General features: G+C 55.9%; 2 protein-coding genes, 1 long non-coding RNA gene and 1 pseudogene across 3 annotated transcripts; 1 reads left to right on the top strand and 3 right to left on the bottom strand.

The window, feature by feature from the left end:
• The first annotated feature begins 793 nt into the window (after positions 1-793).
• On the top strand, positions 794-3848 carry LOC100858656. The gene is made up of 7 exons (XR_006932548.1): positions 794-928; positions 1002-1037; positions 1155-1433; positions 1514-1825; positions 1943-2083; positions 2181-2218; positions 2589-3848. It is a non-coding gene; the product is annotated as a leukocyte immunoglobulin-like receptor subfamily B member 5-like (long non-coding RNA).
• Positions 3849-4712: 864 nt separating this feature from the next.
• On the bottom strand, positions 4713-7381 carry CHIR-IG1-5 (immunoglobulin-like receptor CHIR-AB1-like). The gene is given in 6 exon segments (NM_001031331.1): positions 4713-5422; positions 5992-6029; positions 6184-6318; positions 6821-7099; positions 7209-7244; positions 7318-7381. Coding segments are annotated over 6 exon segments (657 nt in total). The 5' UTR covers positions 7349-7381; the 3' UTR covers positions 4713-5284.
• A 2106-nt stretch (positions 7382-9487) lies between these two features.
• On the bottom strand, positions 9488-11635 carry LOC121108657 (platelet glycoprotein VI-like). Its single transcript, XM_040656662.2, has 4 exons — positions 11577-11635; positions 11073-11351; positions 10682-10993; positions 9488-10560 (listed from the first exon to the last, which is right to left on the bottom strand). The coding sequence occupies exons 1-4, from the start codon at positions 11605-11607 to the stop codon at positions 10409-10411; spliced, it is 774 nt and encodes a 257-aa protein (XP_040512596.2). The 5' UTR covers positions 11608-11635; the 3' UTR covers positions 9488-10408.
• Positions 11636-13401: 1766 nt separating this feature from the next.
• LOC112531335 lies at positions 13402-14863 on the bottom strand (annotated as a pseudogene).
• Positions 14864-17692: the final 2829 nt, after the last annotated feature.

Raw genomic sequence — 17692 nt, 5'->3', positions numbered from 1 at the left:
TGATGGGTCTGGCAGCACCACACACCCTCGCTGACTGCTATTCCATTCAGCAGTGAATTGGCTCTGCAGGGCTGCCAATGGCCCCTGCCAGGATTTCAGCCTTCCATCAGCACTGTGCTGAATGACAGCCTCTCCTTCTGGGCTGTCAGCAGCGCTGCCCCCAACACAGCGCACACTGTGCGGTTCTGAGCCCAAGGCATTCCCGGTGGTGAAGGGCACACAGTGCCCCTTTTCAGCTCCTCAGGAACAGGGGAGCAGCCCAGCACCGGCATTTCCCAGGCAGCCATGGCTTGCCCATGCTCAGACCTGTTCCGGCATGGAGCCTTCCTGGGGTAGAGCTGAGAGGTCACCTCTGGACCTTTCCGGAGCTGTCACGGGCACAGCTTTATCTACATAACTCTGTGACACCAGAGAAGCTGCATTTCTTGATGTCTCCTTTTGGCCAGGTGGTGACTTCAATCATTGCATGAGCGCTCTCATCCCCCCTTCTGCACCAGCACTGCAACTCCTCAAAATGGACCATGATTGCTTTCCTCCCTGCATCTCTCTCTCTTACGTTCCTTCTCTGCTTCTCTCCAACTTCTCTCCTTTCTTTTCCTCTCTCTTTCGCATTTTCCTCCCAGTCATCTTTTACGCTTCTCCTGCAGCAGCCATGATCCATGACAGCACAGGGTTGAGAGCGTGTGGGGCACCTCAACAGGCGCAGTGTGCAGAGTGCACCTCTCCACTTGTCGCACCCCAGAGGGGCCCCACAGTGCAACCACCCTTATGTACTAATATGTCCACATCAGGAGGTGACATCATATCATCCTGAAAAAGAAAGGGGAACTAACAGCAGCTCTCCGGCCAATTCCTTTCCCCTCTGCAGTCTCACTGTCCCCAAGCTGCTCCTGCCTCATGGCACCAATGGCAGTGAACCTCATTCTCGGTGAGTGACCATGGGGACGTGGTGCCACGGGGGTTGGTGGCCCAGTGTGGGACCAGGACTGTGTCCCTTGCAGGTTGGTGGCTGGTGACAGCGAGCATGGCACAGCAACGTGAGTATGGGGATAGGGGGAGAATGGGGACAGAGGGAGGAAACTGTGGTCAGGAGGCCAGCAGAGGGGCTGAGGAAGGTGTGCAGGGACAAGGCTGACTGTTGCCCCCCGTCCTAGTGCCCCGACCCTCCCTGTCACTGCACCCCAGCCAGGGGGTGTCCCTAGGGGATCCTGTCACCCTGCGCTGCCACCTGCCCCGGCTGGCTGCCTGGGTCTGGCTGTACCGGGAAGGAGGTTGGTCATACACAAAGGGGAAGGAGAAGGAGCAGGACGCGGCCGAGTTCTCCTTTGTTAGCACACTGCGGGTACACGCAGGTCGTTATCGGTGTCAGTACCAGGTGTCTGAGTCAGCCGAGGTGTCAGTGGAGAGTGACCCCGTGGAGCTGGTGCTGACAGGTGAGGACATTGGGGACAGCAAATGGCTCTGGCTGCTCCCCACACGACCGTGTCCTACTGCTGTCCCCTCCCTCGTGCAGATGTCAGATATCCCCCATCCAGCATTTCCCTTCACCCTGAGCAACATGTGGGAACAGGGACCAATGTCACCATCCGCTGCTGGAACAAGGACTATGGGGCCACCTTCCTCCTGCACAAGGATGGGACCTCAGCTCCTCTCCAGCACCAGGACTCCAGTGGTGGGGGCACAGCCACTTTCACACTCTTTGGGGTGACCCCAGCTGACAGTGGCACCTACAGGTGCTCCTATCGCCCCGAGGGTTACCCCTTCATTTCTTCACCCCTTGGGGACAGTGTAACACTGGAGGTGACACCCACACCTGCACCCCCAGGTGGGTCTCAACCCCATTGGGGTACACCTGGTGCCACCCATGAGTGGCTGTGTCACCTCCCGTCCCCATGGAGGTGGTGGCTGGGGATGTGATAACCCACACATTCCGACCCCACAGGTGCTACAGGCAGTTCTCATGGGAACCTGGTGGTGGCAGTGGTTGGTGGCTGCACTGCTGCTTTTGTCTTCTTCCTCGTCCTTATCATCTTCTTCCTCCTCTCTGCCCACAGACGTCGGACACAGAGAGATGAGAGCCCTGGTGGGGAAGGGGTTAAATGTCCTTATTTCTCAGTAGATCCCCTCAAACGTCCCTCAGGCTCCCCCATAATCTCATTCCCCTCCGTGTTTTGACACAGGTGCCCCCCCCAAAAAGCCTGAGGCCATGGAGTTCCAGGTGAGTGACTGGGCCAGGGAGCACCAAATCCCAGTCTGACCCTTGAAGTGCTCCCAGTCCCACATAGAGCCCCAAACTCTGTCCATGGGGACCCCAGGGGACTCCTCACCCTCTCATGCTTTGCCCTAATGTTAAGCACACCCCCAAACCCAGCCCACGAGGAACTCCAAATCCGCATCGTGGAGGCACCCTGCACCCAAGTCTGAGCCCCCTGATCGCCCTGACCCCTCTGATCCTTAAACACCCCTCAGACCCCGTGCGCACTTTCATGCCATGTAGTAAAAAACCCAAACATCACCCGTGGGGTGTCCCTCCCAGATCACATTTGGGACCCCCATGGTGGCACTCTGCATTCCTACTGTGTCCCCAGGTACCTTCCAGTGAGAGCGAGGGTCTGACCTACTTGGAGCTGCAAGCTGTGACCCCCAGCACACAGCCCCCCAGCCCCCCCGCCGCCCCACAGCCCTCTGTTATCTACACCGAGGTGGCCGTTGGGGGGCGCCACTGATGCCTCCATAGGTGTGCACAAACACGTGTGTGTTGTATGCACACGTGCTTCCAGCATGCACAGTGCACTTGTGTTGTGTGTGCTCACCATCACGTGTGCACTGCATACAGGTACCACTGCATGTGTTCATATGTTTCCTGCATGTGCACCATCACATGTGCACAACAGTTGTACACAGATGTGCACTCCATGATTAACTCCGTTCCTTTGTGTCTGTGTGATGCCACGTGTGTACACCAGTATATGTGCACAGTAGTGCACGTGTGTCCTTAGCATGCTTTCTGAGACTGGTAAGGAACGCATGAGGTGACCAGCAACACTTTGTGGACAGCTCTTCGTTCCAAAGCATTGCTTTGGAGCCGTTTGATTTCAAAGAGAAGCTCTCCATAAATGGATGTGTATTCCTGCTCCGAGCCTTGGCTGACTCCATCGTGGTATCCACCTCAGCTGACTGGGAGAGGTGCGACTCAGGAGGCAGAGAAAGATTCACCTCCCTCCAAACCCACTCGGAGGGACGGTGCACATCTGCTCCCTGTGCCTGCACTATCCGTGTCCTCACTGTGTATGTGTGTCCTCACCATGTGCCCCACATCAGCGCCTCGTCTGTCCCCACAGCACACACATGTCCCTCCCGTGTGCGCATCTCCAGCTCCACATCCCAAACCAGCACCCGACCCACCGTGGTGTTGGGGCTAGATTCCCATTTCTGGAGGGTTTTATCCCACATTCCTGCATGAGAATTCTGATTCCAAAGTGTTTCATTCTGCTTTGTGAGGGAGGATTCCTATTTCTGGAAGTTTTACCCTTCCTCTACCTCTGAAGGTTTTCATTCCTTCTTCTGGGGATAATTCTTGGATCTGAAGGGTTTTCACCAACCTCTGGGAGGAGATTTCCCATTTCCAAATGTTTTTGTCATCATTTCTGGTAGAATTATCATTTATGGATGTATTTGTCCAAACTTCTGCGAAAAATTCCCCAAATTCTTGGGGAAAATGCAGCCCCAGGAGCAGGAGATCCAGCCGGAGAAGGACAGATGAACGGATGGCCAATGTACTGGTGAAAACCATCTCCAAACCACTGAAAAAATGAAATGGTAACGCAGGGAAAAAAAAAAAAAAAAGAGAGAGAGAGAAGAAGAGTGAGGGGTTGGAGAGGAGAGGAGAGGAGAGGAGAGGAGAGGAGAGGAGAGGAGAGGAGAGGAGAGGAGAGGAGAGGAGAGGAGAGGAGAGGAGAGGAGAGGAGAGGAGAGGAGAGGAGAGGAGAGGAGAGGAGAGGAGGGGAGAGGAGGGGAGGGGAGGGGAGGGGAGGGGAGGAGAGGAGAGGAGAGGAGAGGAGAGGAGAGGAGAGGAGAGGAGAGGAGAGGAGAGGAGAGGAGAGGAGAGGAGAGGAGAGGAGAGGAGAGGAGAGGAGAGGAGAGGGGAGGAGAGGAGAGGGGAGGGGAGGGGAGGGGAGGGGAGGGGAGGGGAGGGGAGGGGAGGGGAGGGGAGGGGAGGAGAATTGGCTCTGCAGGGCTGCCAATGGTTCCTGCCAGGATTTCAGCCTTCCATCAGCAGTGTGTTGAATGACAGCCTCTCCTTCTGGGCTGTCAGCAGCGCTGCTCCCAACACAGCGCACACTGTGTGGTTCTGAGCCCAAGGCATTCCTGGGGGGGAAGGGCACACAGTGCCCCTTTTCAGCTCCTCAGGAACAGGGGAGCAGCCCAGCACTGGCATTTCCCAGGCAGCCATGGCTTGGCCCTGCTCGGACCTGTCACAGCATGGAGCCTTCCTGGGGGAGAGCTGAGAGGTCTCCTCTGGACATTCCCACACGGAGGGGATTTGACAGCACCACCCCGTGAGTGTCACGTCCTGTGCATGGAGGGTGGGAGGGAGGGAGCACAGGGACTGCGGTGCTGTCACACAACAGCAGCTCAGCACCACACAGCTTTCATTCTCACTGACCCCTCCCAGTGGGTTTGGGGTGAGAAATGGAGAGAAAGAGGAAAAATTTGTAGGTTCAGATAAAATCTGTTTACTGAGACCGAAAACGAAGAGAGACATAACAGTAATGATGATGAGATATGTGAATACATTTTTCCAAAGCAAGTGATGCACAGAGGAATTTCTCAGCACCCAAAGACCAATGATAAAACTGGAACAGAATAGGAGGCAGGAAATATTGGGGAATTTATAGGGGTTCTATTGAGCATCAGTGGGAGATGGAAGGGGAGCAAAGGGACATGTCTGGGGATCTCCAGTGGAGGGATCGACTGGGACAGATGAGGGGGTCTCACAGGAATGGTGGTGGTGTTTGGGAGCGGATGGGAGAGGATTTGAAGGTCTCAGGGACTGTTAAGACATTTGAGGGGATAAAGAAGGACTTTGGGGTAAGAGATGAGCATTTAGGGATTTGGTGTGTCTGGGAAGCATTTGGGATGCACCAGTGAGAATGTGGGATTGTTAGATTTGAAGAGGTATTCTGGTTTGTGGTTAGAAGAGGACATCAGGGAGTCCCAAGCAGGGAATTTGAGGTCTGTCCCCTTCCACACACCCCAGAAATGAGACACTTGGGGAGGCCCATCAGCACGGTAAATCAGTGCTCACTGTGGTGTAGATGACAGAGGACTGGGGGGCAGTGGGGGAAGTGGGAGGCTGGGAGCACGGGATGGCAGCTGGCATCTCGGTGTAGGTCAGATCCTCGCTGTCCCTGGAGGGCCCCTGGAGATAGGGGAGGAGATAGAGGAGGGGGTCCCCAAGATGAGTGAGCTGAGGGTGGGTCTGTGGTGTAGGTATGTGGGGGGTGTGGCCATGAGGAGGAGTCTGCATTTGTGATTGGGCTTAGCTTTGAGGTCTGCATGGCGGATGTTTGGGGGTCCAGCCGTGGATTTGGGGAGCCCATAGGGTCTCGAGGTGTTTAGGGACTGGTGGAACAGAGAGGCTCAATTTTGGTGTCCCCATGGGTCATTGGGTTTCCCTGTGGGTGCATTTAGTGCCCCTCTAGTCAAGAAATCGGTGCCTATAGGGTCTAGAGGGGGTTTAAGGCTTGGAGGGCATCTTTAGGTCTGGGTATTTAGGGCTGGGTATCTGTGGGCTGGGGTTCCCCACAGTGCAGGTTTGTGTTTCCCAAGGGCTGGATACGGGTGGTGCACATAAATGTGAGGGTAAGCCATATGAGGTTGGGGGTCATTTGGGGTCCCCATGGGGAAGGTTTGGGTTTCCATGGAGATGTGAGGTGTGTGTCCCAAGAAGTGAACTGGGATTTGGGTTCCACTGACCCCGACACTTACCTGGAATTGCACTGACTTGTGCATCTCAGGGGTGACACCTGCATGAAAAAGAAGAGGGGGAAGGGTGGGAGTTATGTGTGGGCCTCGAGGAACAACTGGGAAACCATAAAGGATCTGGAGATGGTCAAAGAATAAGCAGAGGACACTTGAGGGGATGCATAGGGAATGGAAACCATTGAAGTCCTTCCTCACCAGCACTCTCATCTCTCCGTGTCCAGAGGCTGCGGGCATCGAGGACAAAGTAGAGGCCCAGGCTGAAGACCAAGACAGCAGCACAGCCCCTCAGCACCACCTCCACCAGGTTCCCATAGGACCGCCCCTTGGCACCTGTGGGCTCCGAGTGTTTGGGTGTCCCCATCACAGGGCAGGGATGCCGTGACAGTTCCACCCATGGCTGACACTGGGGCCCTACAAATGGGATCTCCGACCTAACTGGGGTTGCAGGTGTGGGTGTCACTTCCACCACCATGCTATCTACAGGGGTGAGGACACAAATGTGTGGCCGTTGGGGTTGTAGGATTTTTTATTGGTGCTGCAGTGGCCAGAGTCCCCTCTAAGTGGGTGAAGGTGGCTGTGCCCCACCAGTGGGATCCTGGCACAGGATACGAGCTGAGCATCTCTATTCCTCATCTCTATGCAGGAGGAATGTGCCACCACAACCCCCATTGCAGCACTGGGTGGTGACATCAGTCCCTATTCCCACATGTTGCCTGGGCTCAGGGAAATGCTGAGTTGGGTGAAGCTGCGGTTTGTGTGCAGGGAGGGGAAGAGATGGGACTTGGCCGTGTGGGAAAAGCTCAGGGCCAGCCGGTGTCCATAGTGCCCTCACCTGTCAGCACCAGCTCCACAGGGTCACTCTGATTTGATGTCCACAGTGGCTCTGACACCTGGTACCGACACTGATATGTCCCGGCGTCCTCCAGGTTTGTGACAGCAAAGGAGAACTCAGCTGCATCCTGCTCCTTGTCTTTTTCCTTGTCAAATCTCAGAGTTCCATTGAGCCAGAGCTGGACCCAGGCAGCCATGCGGGGCAGGTGGCAGCGCAGGGTGACAGTGTCCCCCAGGGACACCCCCTGGCTGGGGTGCAGTGACAGGGAGGGTTGGGGCACTAGGACAGGGGACAGCAGTCAGCCTTATCCCTGCACACCCGCCTGGGCCCCTCTGCTGGCCCCCTGCCCTCGCTCCGCTCCCTCCATCCCCATTCTCCCCATACTCACGTTGCTGTGCCCTGCTCGCTGCCACCAGCCACCAACCTGCAAGGGACACAGTCCTGGTCCCACTCAGGGCCACCAACCCCCGTGGCACCACATCCCCATTGTCACTCACCCAGGATGAGGGCCACCGCCATTGGTGCAATGAGGCAGGAGCAGCTTGGGGACAGCGAGACTGCAGTGGGGAAAGGAAGTGGCCGGAGAGGCAATCTCATTTCCCCCTGGGGACAGGATGCCATGATGTCATATCCTCGTGACAGATTTCCCCCATCTGTGGTGACAGTGCTGGGTCCCAGATAGGGTCACACACTCAGATCACTGCACACAGCCTCTGTTGTGGTGTTCCATGCAGGCGGTCATCCCCTGAGTGTCCCACACTCCCCAAAGTTCTGCCATCACGTGGCCTTGAGTGGTGTCCTCCGTGGGTTGCCCAGCACAGAACATGTGGCTCCAATGGCGTGTTCCACATGGGAGGTCACTTGTGATCCCCAACACGTCCAGCCAGCTGTCACCACGCAGTTTGGGTACCACACTCTGTTCTCTGTGCTTTCCTCTGTCATGCCCTCAGGGATCAGCACAGACCGGCTGGGGACACTGTGACACCCACACAAATGGGGAGGGCACACACTGAGGGCACTGAATCTGCACAGTGCCCCAGTAGGGCAGTCCGTGCTTTCCTGGGTTCTCCAGGACAGCAGAGTCAGAGTGAAGGAACAGCTCAGAGCTGTGCGCAGCAGCTCTGAGGCTGCTGTACCGCTGAGAGCAGTTGTGTTGCAACACGCACGCGTGTGGTTAGGAACATGGACTCATTGAGGCCTTGGGGTGGCTGGGGACACATCTGGGGTCCCACAGGACTGGTGATGTGATGTTGGGATGGATTGCAAAGAGTTCTGTTTGCCAGAGGCACGGTGGGTGTATTTCTGGGCAGGACTGGGAAGGCCTGAGGGATTCCTGGGCAACGAGGAGTTCTTCTGGGGCAGATGAGGAAGAAGTACAGACTGGGGATATCGAGACTGCCGTGGGGACAGAGAGTGGCCAGACAGCTGCTGTCATTTCCTCCTGGGGTCAGGATGATGAGATGTCACCTCCTGATGCGGCAATATTAGCCCATAGGGGTGGTTGCACCGTGGGGTCCCTATGGGTTAGGACAAGTGGAGAGGTGCACTCTGCACACTGTGACTGTTGAGGTGCCCCACACGCTCTCAACCCTGGGCTGTCACACACTGTGTGTCCCCTGGAATGGTGTCCCCAAGCATATGCCAGACTCTCTGCACAGTGCCCCAGTTGGGCAGTCTGTGCTTGCCTGGTCTCTCCAGGGCAACAGAATCAGACAGTGACTCAGAGGAACAGAAGACCATTCATTGAACTTTACATCTGCAACCAATCAACTTGTCCCCTGCAACAAAATTAGGGGACTTTCACGAAAAAGTGAATGAGCGATACGGATAAAGGGTACTTTGGCACTGGTGTTATTGCCTTCTCTGTCACCTCCAGGGAAATTGAGGTTATGGCTGCTGCAGGAGAAGAGGAAAAGATGACTGGGAGGAAAATGAGGAAGAGAGAGAAAAAGAAAGAAAACGGGAAATGGAGAGAAGCAGAGAAGGAACGTAAGAGAGAGAGATGGAGGGAGAAAAGCGATTGTGGTCTGTTTTGAGGAGCTGCAGGAGCAGAAGGGGGGATGAGAGCGCTCATCCAAAGGTTGAAGTCTCCACCTGGCCAAAAGGAGACAGCAAGAAATGCATGTGAGGAGTTCCTGCGGTGAGGTTCCTGCAGCGCGAGAGCGATGGCACTGCTGAGCACAAGGAGCACATTGCATCCATGGCCGCTGTGCCATGAGCACACACTGCAGGCCAACGGGCAGAAGCATCCAGAATTGCAGGGCAGCCCTTGGAGAGGAGAAGCAGCGCCAGCGCAGGGAAGGAAAGAGCCCTGAGAGCTGTGATGGCCCAGAGGGAAGGAACAGCTCAGCACTGAGAGCAGCAGCTCTGAGGCTGCTGTACTGCTGAGAGCAGTTGTGTTGGAACACGCTCTGCTCACAGCTGTGGGGATCTGCACCCACGGTGTTAAAGGGTGTGGAAGGATTTGAGGGCAATGAAAGGATGCTGTGGTTAGAGATGAGCATTTAGGGATTTGATGTGATTGAGCATATGGGGACTCTGGCAAGGACTTGAGGCTGCTAGATTTAGGAGGTCTGGGAATCACTGAGGGGGAACAGGGTGTCAAAGAACCCACAACAGGGAAGTGGGGTCTCTTCCACACAGTGCACCCCAAAAAGGAGACACCTGTGAGGGAGGCATTAATGGGGTCTTCCAGCACCCACGTTAGCGTCGGTATCTGGGGTCTGTGGAGTGGTGGGTGCCCCCATGGGATGGGATCTCCTGGTCGGCACAGGTCAGTCCCTCACTGTCACCAGGGGTCACATGGAGACAGCGGAGAAAGACTGTGGGGCTCCTCAGGATGGCAGTGAGGAGGGACAGCTCTGTTGTAAGTGTGAGGTGAATGTCAAAGACAATGCATTTCGGGATCTGGGAGGGATTTTGATTCGGGGTCCAATTGGTCCAAAACTGGGAGATCCTATGTGTGGCTTTTTGGGGTCCCACTACATGGTTTGGGGTTACCCATACTGATGGGGAGATGTTTATGGTTGGGATTTCCCCAGGGTTTGCAAGGACTTCAGTTTGGGGCCTGGGGGTTTCTAATACAGTCATATGATTTGGGGAGTCCTGGGGTCCTCACGTGAGGGGATTTGGGTTCCAGGTGGAGTATGGGGGGCAGATGGGACAGGTTGGGATCCGGGGTTCCTCACCTAATGACTCATCTGGAACTTCAGCACCTCAGCGTTTTGTGGGTAGGCACGAGAGTCAAAACAAAAGGGGAGCAGAGTGGGCTTATGGGAGATGAAGGGGGTGTGAAACTTGTTGGACTTGTGAGAATAGGCAGGGGGTGGAGGTGAAGGCAGGTAACACTTGGGTGTATTTATAGTGGATCAGTAAAGGATGGACACAGAAGCACAAGATGACTGGGACTAGATAATTTATAGGGTCTGGAAGGGGAGGCAGGGGATACATGATGGATTTATAGGAGATGGGATGGGGGCAGGGAACATCTGAGGGAATCGATAGGCAATGTATAGTGGACCCACCTGGTGGATTCTAGAGAAGAATGGAAGGAAGAGAAAGACTGGGGAGATGTGTAGGAGATGCACATTAAATCCCTTCCCCACCCAGACTCTTATCTCTCCGTATCCAGAGGCTGCGGGCATCGATGACAGAGAAGATGCCGAGGCCAAAGATGAGGGCAGCAGCGCAGCCCCTCACCACTGCCACCACCAGGTTCCCACGGGACACCAACTCAGCACCTGTGGGGTACAGGTACTTGGGCGTGTTCATCCGCAGCATCACCTCCATGGGGAAGGGATGTGATGACACTGCCACCCATGGGTGGCGCTGGGGACAAACACATGGGGGGCAGGTACCTACCTGGGGGTGCTGCTGTGGGTGTCACCTCCAGTGTTACGATGTCCCCAAGGGGTGAGGACAGAAAGGAGTAGTTCCTGGGGCGATAGGAGCACCTGTAGGTGCCACTGTCAGCTGGGGTCACCCCAAAGAGGGTGAAGGAGACTGCGCCAACATCATCTGGGACCAGGCGCTGGATAGGAGCTGAGCGTCCATCCTTGTGCAGGACGAAGGCGGCCCCATAGTCCTTGTTCCAGCAGCAGATGGTGACATTGGTCCCTGTCCCCACACGTTCCTCGGGGTGAAGGGAGATATGAGGTGGGGGGAAACTGCGATCTGCATGAGGGAGTGGACAGCAATGGGTCACGGTCCTGTTGAGAACTCACAGAGCTGTCCACTGTCCCAGTGTTCTCACCTGTCAGCACCAGCTCCACGGGGTCACTCATCACTGATACGTCCTCTGACTCAGACACCTGGTACTGGCACAAATATGTACCTGCTTGATCCTGACTTGCGCTAAGGAAGGAGAACTCTGTCGTGTCCTGCTTCTTGTCAATGTACTTGGCGTATGACCAACGTCCTTCCAGATACAGCCAGACCCAGGCAGCCAGCCGGGGCAGGTGGCAGCGCAGGGTGACATTGTCCCCCAGGGATACCCCCTGGCTGGGGTGCAGTGACAGGGAGGGTCGGGGCACTAGGACAGGGGACAGCAGTCAGCCTTGTCCCTGCACACCCTCCGCGGCCCCTCTGTTCTCCCCTGACCACACTCCCCTCCCTCTGTCCCCATTCTCCCCCTGTCCCCATACTCACCTTGCTGTGCCCTGCTTGCTGCCACCAGCCACCAACCTGCAAGGGACACGGTCCTGGTCCCACACAGGGCCACCAACCCCCGTGGCACCACGTCCCCATGGTCACTCACCGAGGATGTGGGCCACCGCCATTGGTGCCATGAGGCAGGAGCAGCTTGGGGACAGCGAGTCTGCAGCAGAGAAAAGAAGTGGCCGAAGAGCTGCTGTCTGTTCCTCTTGTGGACAGCATGCTGTGATGTCATCTCCTCATGTGGTATTTGTGGTCCCCAAGTGGGTGGTGGTACTGAGGGCACCCAGTGGTGACACACACAGAGCACTGCACACATCCCCAGTTGGGGCGTCCCACACAGACTGTCACCCCTCCATGTCTCACGCTGTCCCCAAAAGGCTGCCAGTTTAAAGCCCTCTCAGTGAGCCCTGCCAGCTCCTGGTCTGAGATCCGCTTCCCCCTTCACACAGCTGGGATCCACCTGCAGCCATCATTCCAGCACAGAGTACACCGCCCCGTGGTCAGAAAAAACAGAATTCCTGCCGTGGCACCGACCTCTCAGCCACGCATTTATCAGATGAGTTCTCCCAATCCTCTCAGTATCCCTCGCTGCCACTGAGGGGACAGAGGAAAACTCCACCTGTACTCCCACTCTGCCCACTGACCACCCCAGGGCCCTGAACACCCTTTGCATGGCCCTCAGCCTTCTCTCAGTGACTGCATCACTGCCGGCCTGACCCATCAGTAAGGGAGAACAGCCAGAGGGGTGAACCGGAGCAGGGAGTGTCCTGGTGATGTCCCTGAGCAGGGCCCCAGGAGGGCAGCACACTTCCCTACAGGTAGAGTCTGGCTGATGTGTCAGAGCCTCTGTTGCAATCAGAAGGAGGCCCCTACGACAGCCACCCTTCTCTCCTTTTATCTGAAGGGGGTCTGGAGGCGTGGAGCTGACCACCTTGCCCTAGGCTATGACCTGGGTGCAGGCTCAGGCACTTCCAGCTGCTGCAGACCTGCATGGGCACGTTCTGGGGTGTGCACACTTTGGAGACCTGCACTGATTTGGGAAAGCTTTCAGCCTCGTAGAGACCACATCCAGATGTGTTGTTTGGGAGGCAGCTGATGGGTGAGCAGATCTCCGCAGTGGGGAGCGATGCTCTGCCCTCCTGCTCGCCCGGCCCGCACCAACTGCTGCACCAACTGCTGTGCCAGGCTGTCACTGCCACGAGACCAGGAACTCTACAGACAAATACATGGCTGCTGAATAGGTTTTAATTAGTACTTTTGCCTTGTTATTGCACCTATGATCAGCCCTACAGAGTGCAGGGCACATCCTGATGGCGGTGGGCTGCTGGGACTCTGCTTTGAGGCCTGCAGATGTCCTCCTTCCCTGGAGAGAGGGGCCGTGTGCTGAGGGATCTCCATGAAGTGCTGATGGCCCTGAAGTTATTGCCAGCTGTCAGGACACTGGGAGTACTGGGGGCACTGAGGGGCAGTGAGGGCACTGGGGACACTGGGGACATTGGAGGAACTGCGGACATTGCTGGATATTGTGGGCGCTGCAGACATGGGGGACACGGAAGGAATTGGGGACAGTGGGGATGAAGCAACGCTGGGTCCACATTGATCCTTTGGTCCACATTGATCCCAACCCCATTGGACATCGGGGACAACATTAAGTCACACTCACAGTTCTGCATTGACCACACTGGTCACATCGATGGGATCTCATTGACACCACTGATCTCTACCATGTTTCCATGCTGACCCCAACCCCATGGGACAGTGATACACTGACCAAGAATTGGTTGACCTGCAAACATCGGACACGTCTGCGGGACCACGCTGACCACAAGGAATCTGGACCCATCCCCATTTCTGACCTCCTACCCCATTAAACCCACTCCAATCACAACAACCTCATTAACCCCATAACCTCCTCCAGGTTGGGCTCATTGTCTCTGCCAACACCAACCCCAAAACCCACACTATTGTGCCCCGAATTGCTCCCACCATCCCACTGACCGCCCTCCGCACTGCACTGGAGGAGAAACTAGAAGATGAAGGGGTCGAGCGCAGCGCTGAGGGTGGTGAGGAGCAGAGCGTAGGGCCTCCACTCAGGGCTGCGCTGCTGCACAAAGCCCACCACATGCGAGATGTTGTAGGGTCCAAAGCAGATCCCAAAGTTGACCATGGTGACCATAGCCAGCCCCACAGTGCGGTACTTCTTCTGCAGTGGGATGTGGGGTCGAGTGAGGAGGGCACGGATGAGGCGGATGTAGCAGAACATGGTGATGGCAAAGGGGATGAGGAAGAGGATGAGGAAGAGCTCGAGGCGCAGCAGAAGGACAAAGCACAGCTGGGCTTGGGAGAAGTCATCGTAGCAGTGGTAGCCCCGGTGGCGCTGAGTCTCAGAGGCATTCTGGGAAGTCCAGGGGGTGGTGGTAGGGATGTGGGGTGTGTTTGGGGTTGTGCAGGCAGAGGATTTGAGGGTGGAGATGTTGAGGAAAGCATTGGGGCTGGAGATCCTGTAGATGTCGGCACCGGGGATCTTCGAGCCACTGGGGATGGTGATGTCAGCAGTGGAGGTGTTGGGGACCTTGGTGTGAAAGCCATCAGGTTTGGTCAACCCAAATCCCCCACGGTCAAACCCAGTGACTTCTAAGCAATGGGAGATGCCCGTCTTCAGCCCAGTGGGGTCAACATGACCGGGGTTGTCCGTCCCGGATCCCCAGGTCTTGGTCCCATTCACCCCATAACCACCTTCCCCATCAGCCTCAGACCCATTGACACCAAACTCTCTGTGATATTCTGCCACAAAGATGATGGAACAATGAGACAATGCCATCACTGAAAGGACAGCGCTGGCAGCCATCGTCCGCCATAACCTCCGGCGCCGGTTGTAGCGGTGCGGGAACACGACCCCAAAGTAGCGCTCCACACTGAGGGCAGCCATAAAGAGAGTGCTGAGGTAGATGCTGGAGTAGAAGCAGAAGTTTGCTATGGGGCAGAGCGCTGTGGGGAAGGGCCACAGCATCTTGGCTGCCTCTTCGGCCATCTTGAAGGGGAGGAAGAGGAGGACAAGGAGGTCGGCAGTGATGAGGTTGAGGAGGAGGAGGTTGGCAGCGGTGAGGTGGGGATGAGGACGGTGACATCGGATTTGATGAGGAGGGTGAGGAAGGTGAAGACATTGGCAGGAAATCCCAAGGCGAAGGTCAGCGCGTGGACAGCAAAGACGAGCATGGCGAGAGGAAGGCTGTGGGACAAAGAGCACAGAGCTGTAGGGCAGGCTAGGGGGTCATACTGGGGCTACAGGATGGGCCATGGTATCAAACTGGGGCTATAGGATGAGCTAAGGGGTGATAGCAGAGCTATGGGTTGGACTATGGAGTCATGGGGCTATGAGGCAGGGCTATGGGGCACAAATGGAGCCGTGGGGTAATATGTCAATTTCTGGGGGAATGGGACAGGCAATGAGGATATGGGGTTGGATGTGGAGCTATAGGGCATGATATAAGGCAGTGGGAAGAGTTTATGGGTCTATGAAGTGTGATATGGGGCTATGGGAAGGTGTATGTGGTCCTAGTAATCCCGAAGACATGAGGATGAGCACAGCAGGAGGAAGGCTCCGGGGCTGTGGGCAGAAAGCTATGAAGCAGGATATGGATCTGTGGGGCAGGACATGGGGTGAGATTTGGTGTTGATTAATGCATTTCCTGCTCAGGGTGAGGAGAAGACGAGGGGCAGGGCACTGAGCCTCCCCATCTGGAAACCCATCACTGCCCCCAAATCCCACTGCTCTCCCACAGCTCTCCACACCCCACAACTCATCAAAACCTCATGCCCCACCACAAAACCCTCCCTGCTACCCCACAGCCATATTTCCTGCCCCACAGCCCCATGACCCCCCATCCCACTCCAGAGCTCCACGTGCTGTCTGCTTGCCCCATGTCCAGCTCGTTGGCCTTGTATCGAGATACAGAGCACCATGATCCCATATCTCCAACCCATACTACCACAACCCCACATCCTGCCACATAGTCCCATGACCCCATATCCCTCCCGATAACCCTACGACTCTTCACCTTTCCCCAGTACTACACTGCTGCCACACATCCCTCAGCCCACCAGGAATCCCCCATGTGCTCACCTCCTCTGTTTGCCTCAGTGTCTGTGGGGAGCTGGGTCCCGCCCCACCTGTTAAGTGAGGAACTGCCAGGGGTGGGGCCTCACTTGGGGGCCACTCCCCGCAGAGGCCCTTTCTCCTTTGTCATGGGGTGGGGACACCCCCTAGGCTGAGCGACACTACTTGAGGGTGATGGGACATTTTGGGGGGAGAAAAAAATGGGGGGGGGGGGGGGGGTGCACTTTTTATGGGACACCCCACAGTTGTGTAGGGTGGGTACAGAGGGGCTGTCACTTCAGGGGGGTGTCCTATGGGGCAGCGGTGACACTGAAGGAAATGTGGTGTTTCCTGAACAGCCAACGTCTGCTGTGTGGTTGTGGGGAGTCCCAAAATTGGCATAAATGTACAAAAATAGGAGGTGCGGCGCTGTGGGGCTGTGTCCCTTAACTGTCCTCTCTCTGTACGTAGATCCAAATATCCCCCATCCAGCATTTCCACAACGCCTGAGGAACAGGTGGAGGTAGGGACAAACATCAGCATCCAGTGCTGGAACCAGGGTTATCAGGGCACCATCTCTCTGCACCAGGGTGGGCACTCAGCCCCTGTCCAGCAAAGGAACACCAATGGTGGGGGCATGGCCACCTTCACCCTCTTTGGGGTAACCCCAGCTAACACCAGCATCTATTGGTGCTTCTACCACATTGCAGACACCTATCTTCTGCCCTCAGCCCTTGGGGGCCGTGTGATGCTGAAGGTGACATGGGGACCTGCACCTCCAGGTAGGTCAGAGCCCCCATTTGCGTGCCCCTTGTGTCACCCATGGGCGGCATCCCCAGGGACTTTCTTCCAGGATGCAGTCACTCCACCTCTCACACCCCACAGGTGCTGAGGAGTCCCATGGGAATCTGGTGGTGGTGATGGTGAGAGGATGCGCTGCTGCCCTCACCTTTGGCCTTGGCCTCTTCTTCCTCCTCGCTGCCCGCAGTTTTTGGATACACAGAGCTGACAGTACTGGGGGTGAAAGTTTTGAACTGATTTCATGCCATATGTAATCCCTAGAAATATTGATAATTACCTTCAACTTCTGCTTTGACCCTATCTACAGCCCTCCAAGTACCCCTTACCTGCCCTTCTCTCCTGGCTTCAACTGGAATAAAGTTCATGTTTTCATCTTGTCTGGTGTGGTGCTGTGTTTTGGCATATAGGAGGAAAAACCAATGCTGATGGCACAGCCGTGGTTCAATTGTAGCTGAGCAGTGCTGCACAGAGCCACAGATGGTTCCGCTTCTCAGCTTCTCACCCTGTGCTGCCAGCGAGGGGCTGGAGGGCACCAGGAGCTGGGAGGGGACAGAACCAGGCCAGCTGACCTGCACTGCCAAAGGGATATCTCACACCGTATGGCATCGGGTGAGAAATGGAACTCTGAGGGGAGCTGTGTGAGGTGGTGACCAGAGAGCAGCAGGGAAAGAGGTATCCGGTATGGGAGGGATCGAGCTGTGCTGGAGGTGGTGTAGAATGGTGTTCGGAATGATGATCTTTTCTTCATTTTCCTTGGCATCATGGGCAGAATGGCCTGGATAAAGAGCAAGGGGAATCCAGAAGGGCTATAACCTGAGTTGAGAAGGAAGGATTCTTGTTTGGGCCGTGTCTGAGCTCTGTGGCAGCTGCTCTGTGGCAGCTGCTCACATCTACACGAGTTCAGCCTGATGGAGAGTGCAGAACGGATATAGGACTTGTCAAAAGGACGTTGATTGAGATATGGTGAAGGTGAGGCCATTGTCTGTGGAGTTTGAGGTGCTGCAGTGATAGCAGTGCAGGAAGATAGATGTGTTGTGCACCAAATTGAGTGAGGAACTGAGTCACTGAGAGCGGTGATAAGGAGTTTGCAAGCTGAACTGGAAGTTGAGCCAAAGGTGTGCTTGCATGCACAGATAGCACAGCACAGTTTGCAGAACCATCTGCATGAGGCCTTTGTGAGAGAGCATCAATTACAGATAACTGTTGCTGACCTGGAGGGGGAGGATGTGGTGTCCGAGTGTGGCAGACCTGCGAGGGAACAGGTAGGTGTGTGTTGCTAGGAAGTGGCCTGCTACTGCAATGGAGATACAAAATCTAGA

The sequence above is a fragment of the Gallus gallus genome (genome assembly GCF_016699485.2).
Source record: "Gallus gallus isolate bGalGal1 chromosome 16 unlocalized genomic scaffold, bGalGal1.mat.broiler.GRCg7b 16_unloc4, whole genome shotgun sequence".
Classification (NCBI taxonomy): Eukaryota; Metazoa; Chordata; class Aves; order Galliformes; family Phasianidae; genus Gallus; species Gallus gallus.
Note: the sequence above shows the minus strand (reverse complement) of the source record. Positions and strands in the feature narration are given on the sequence as shown.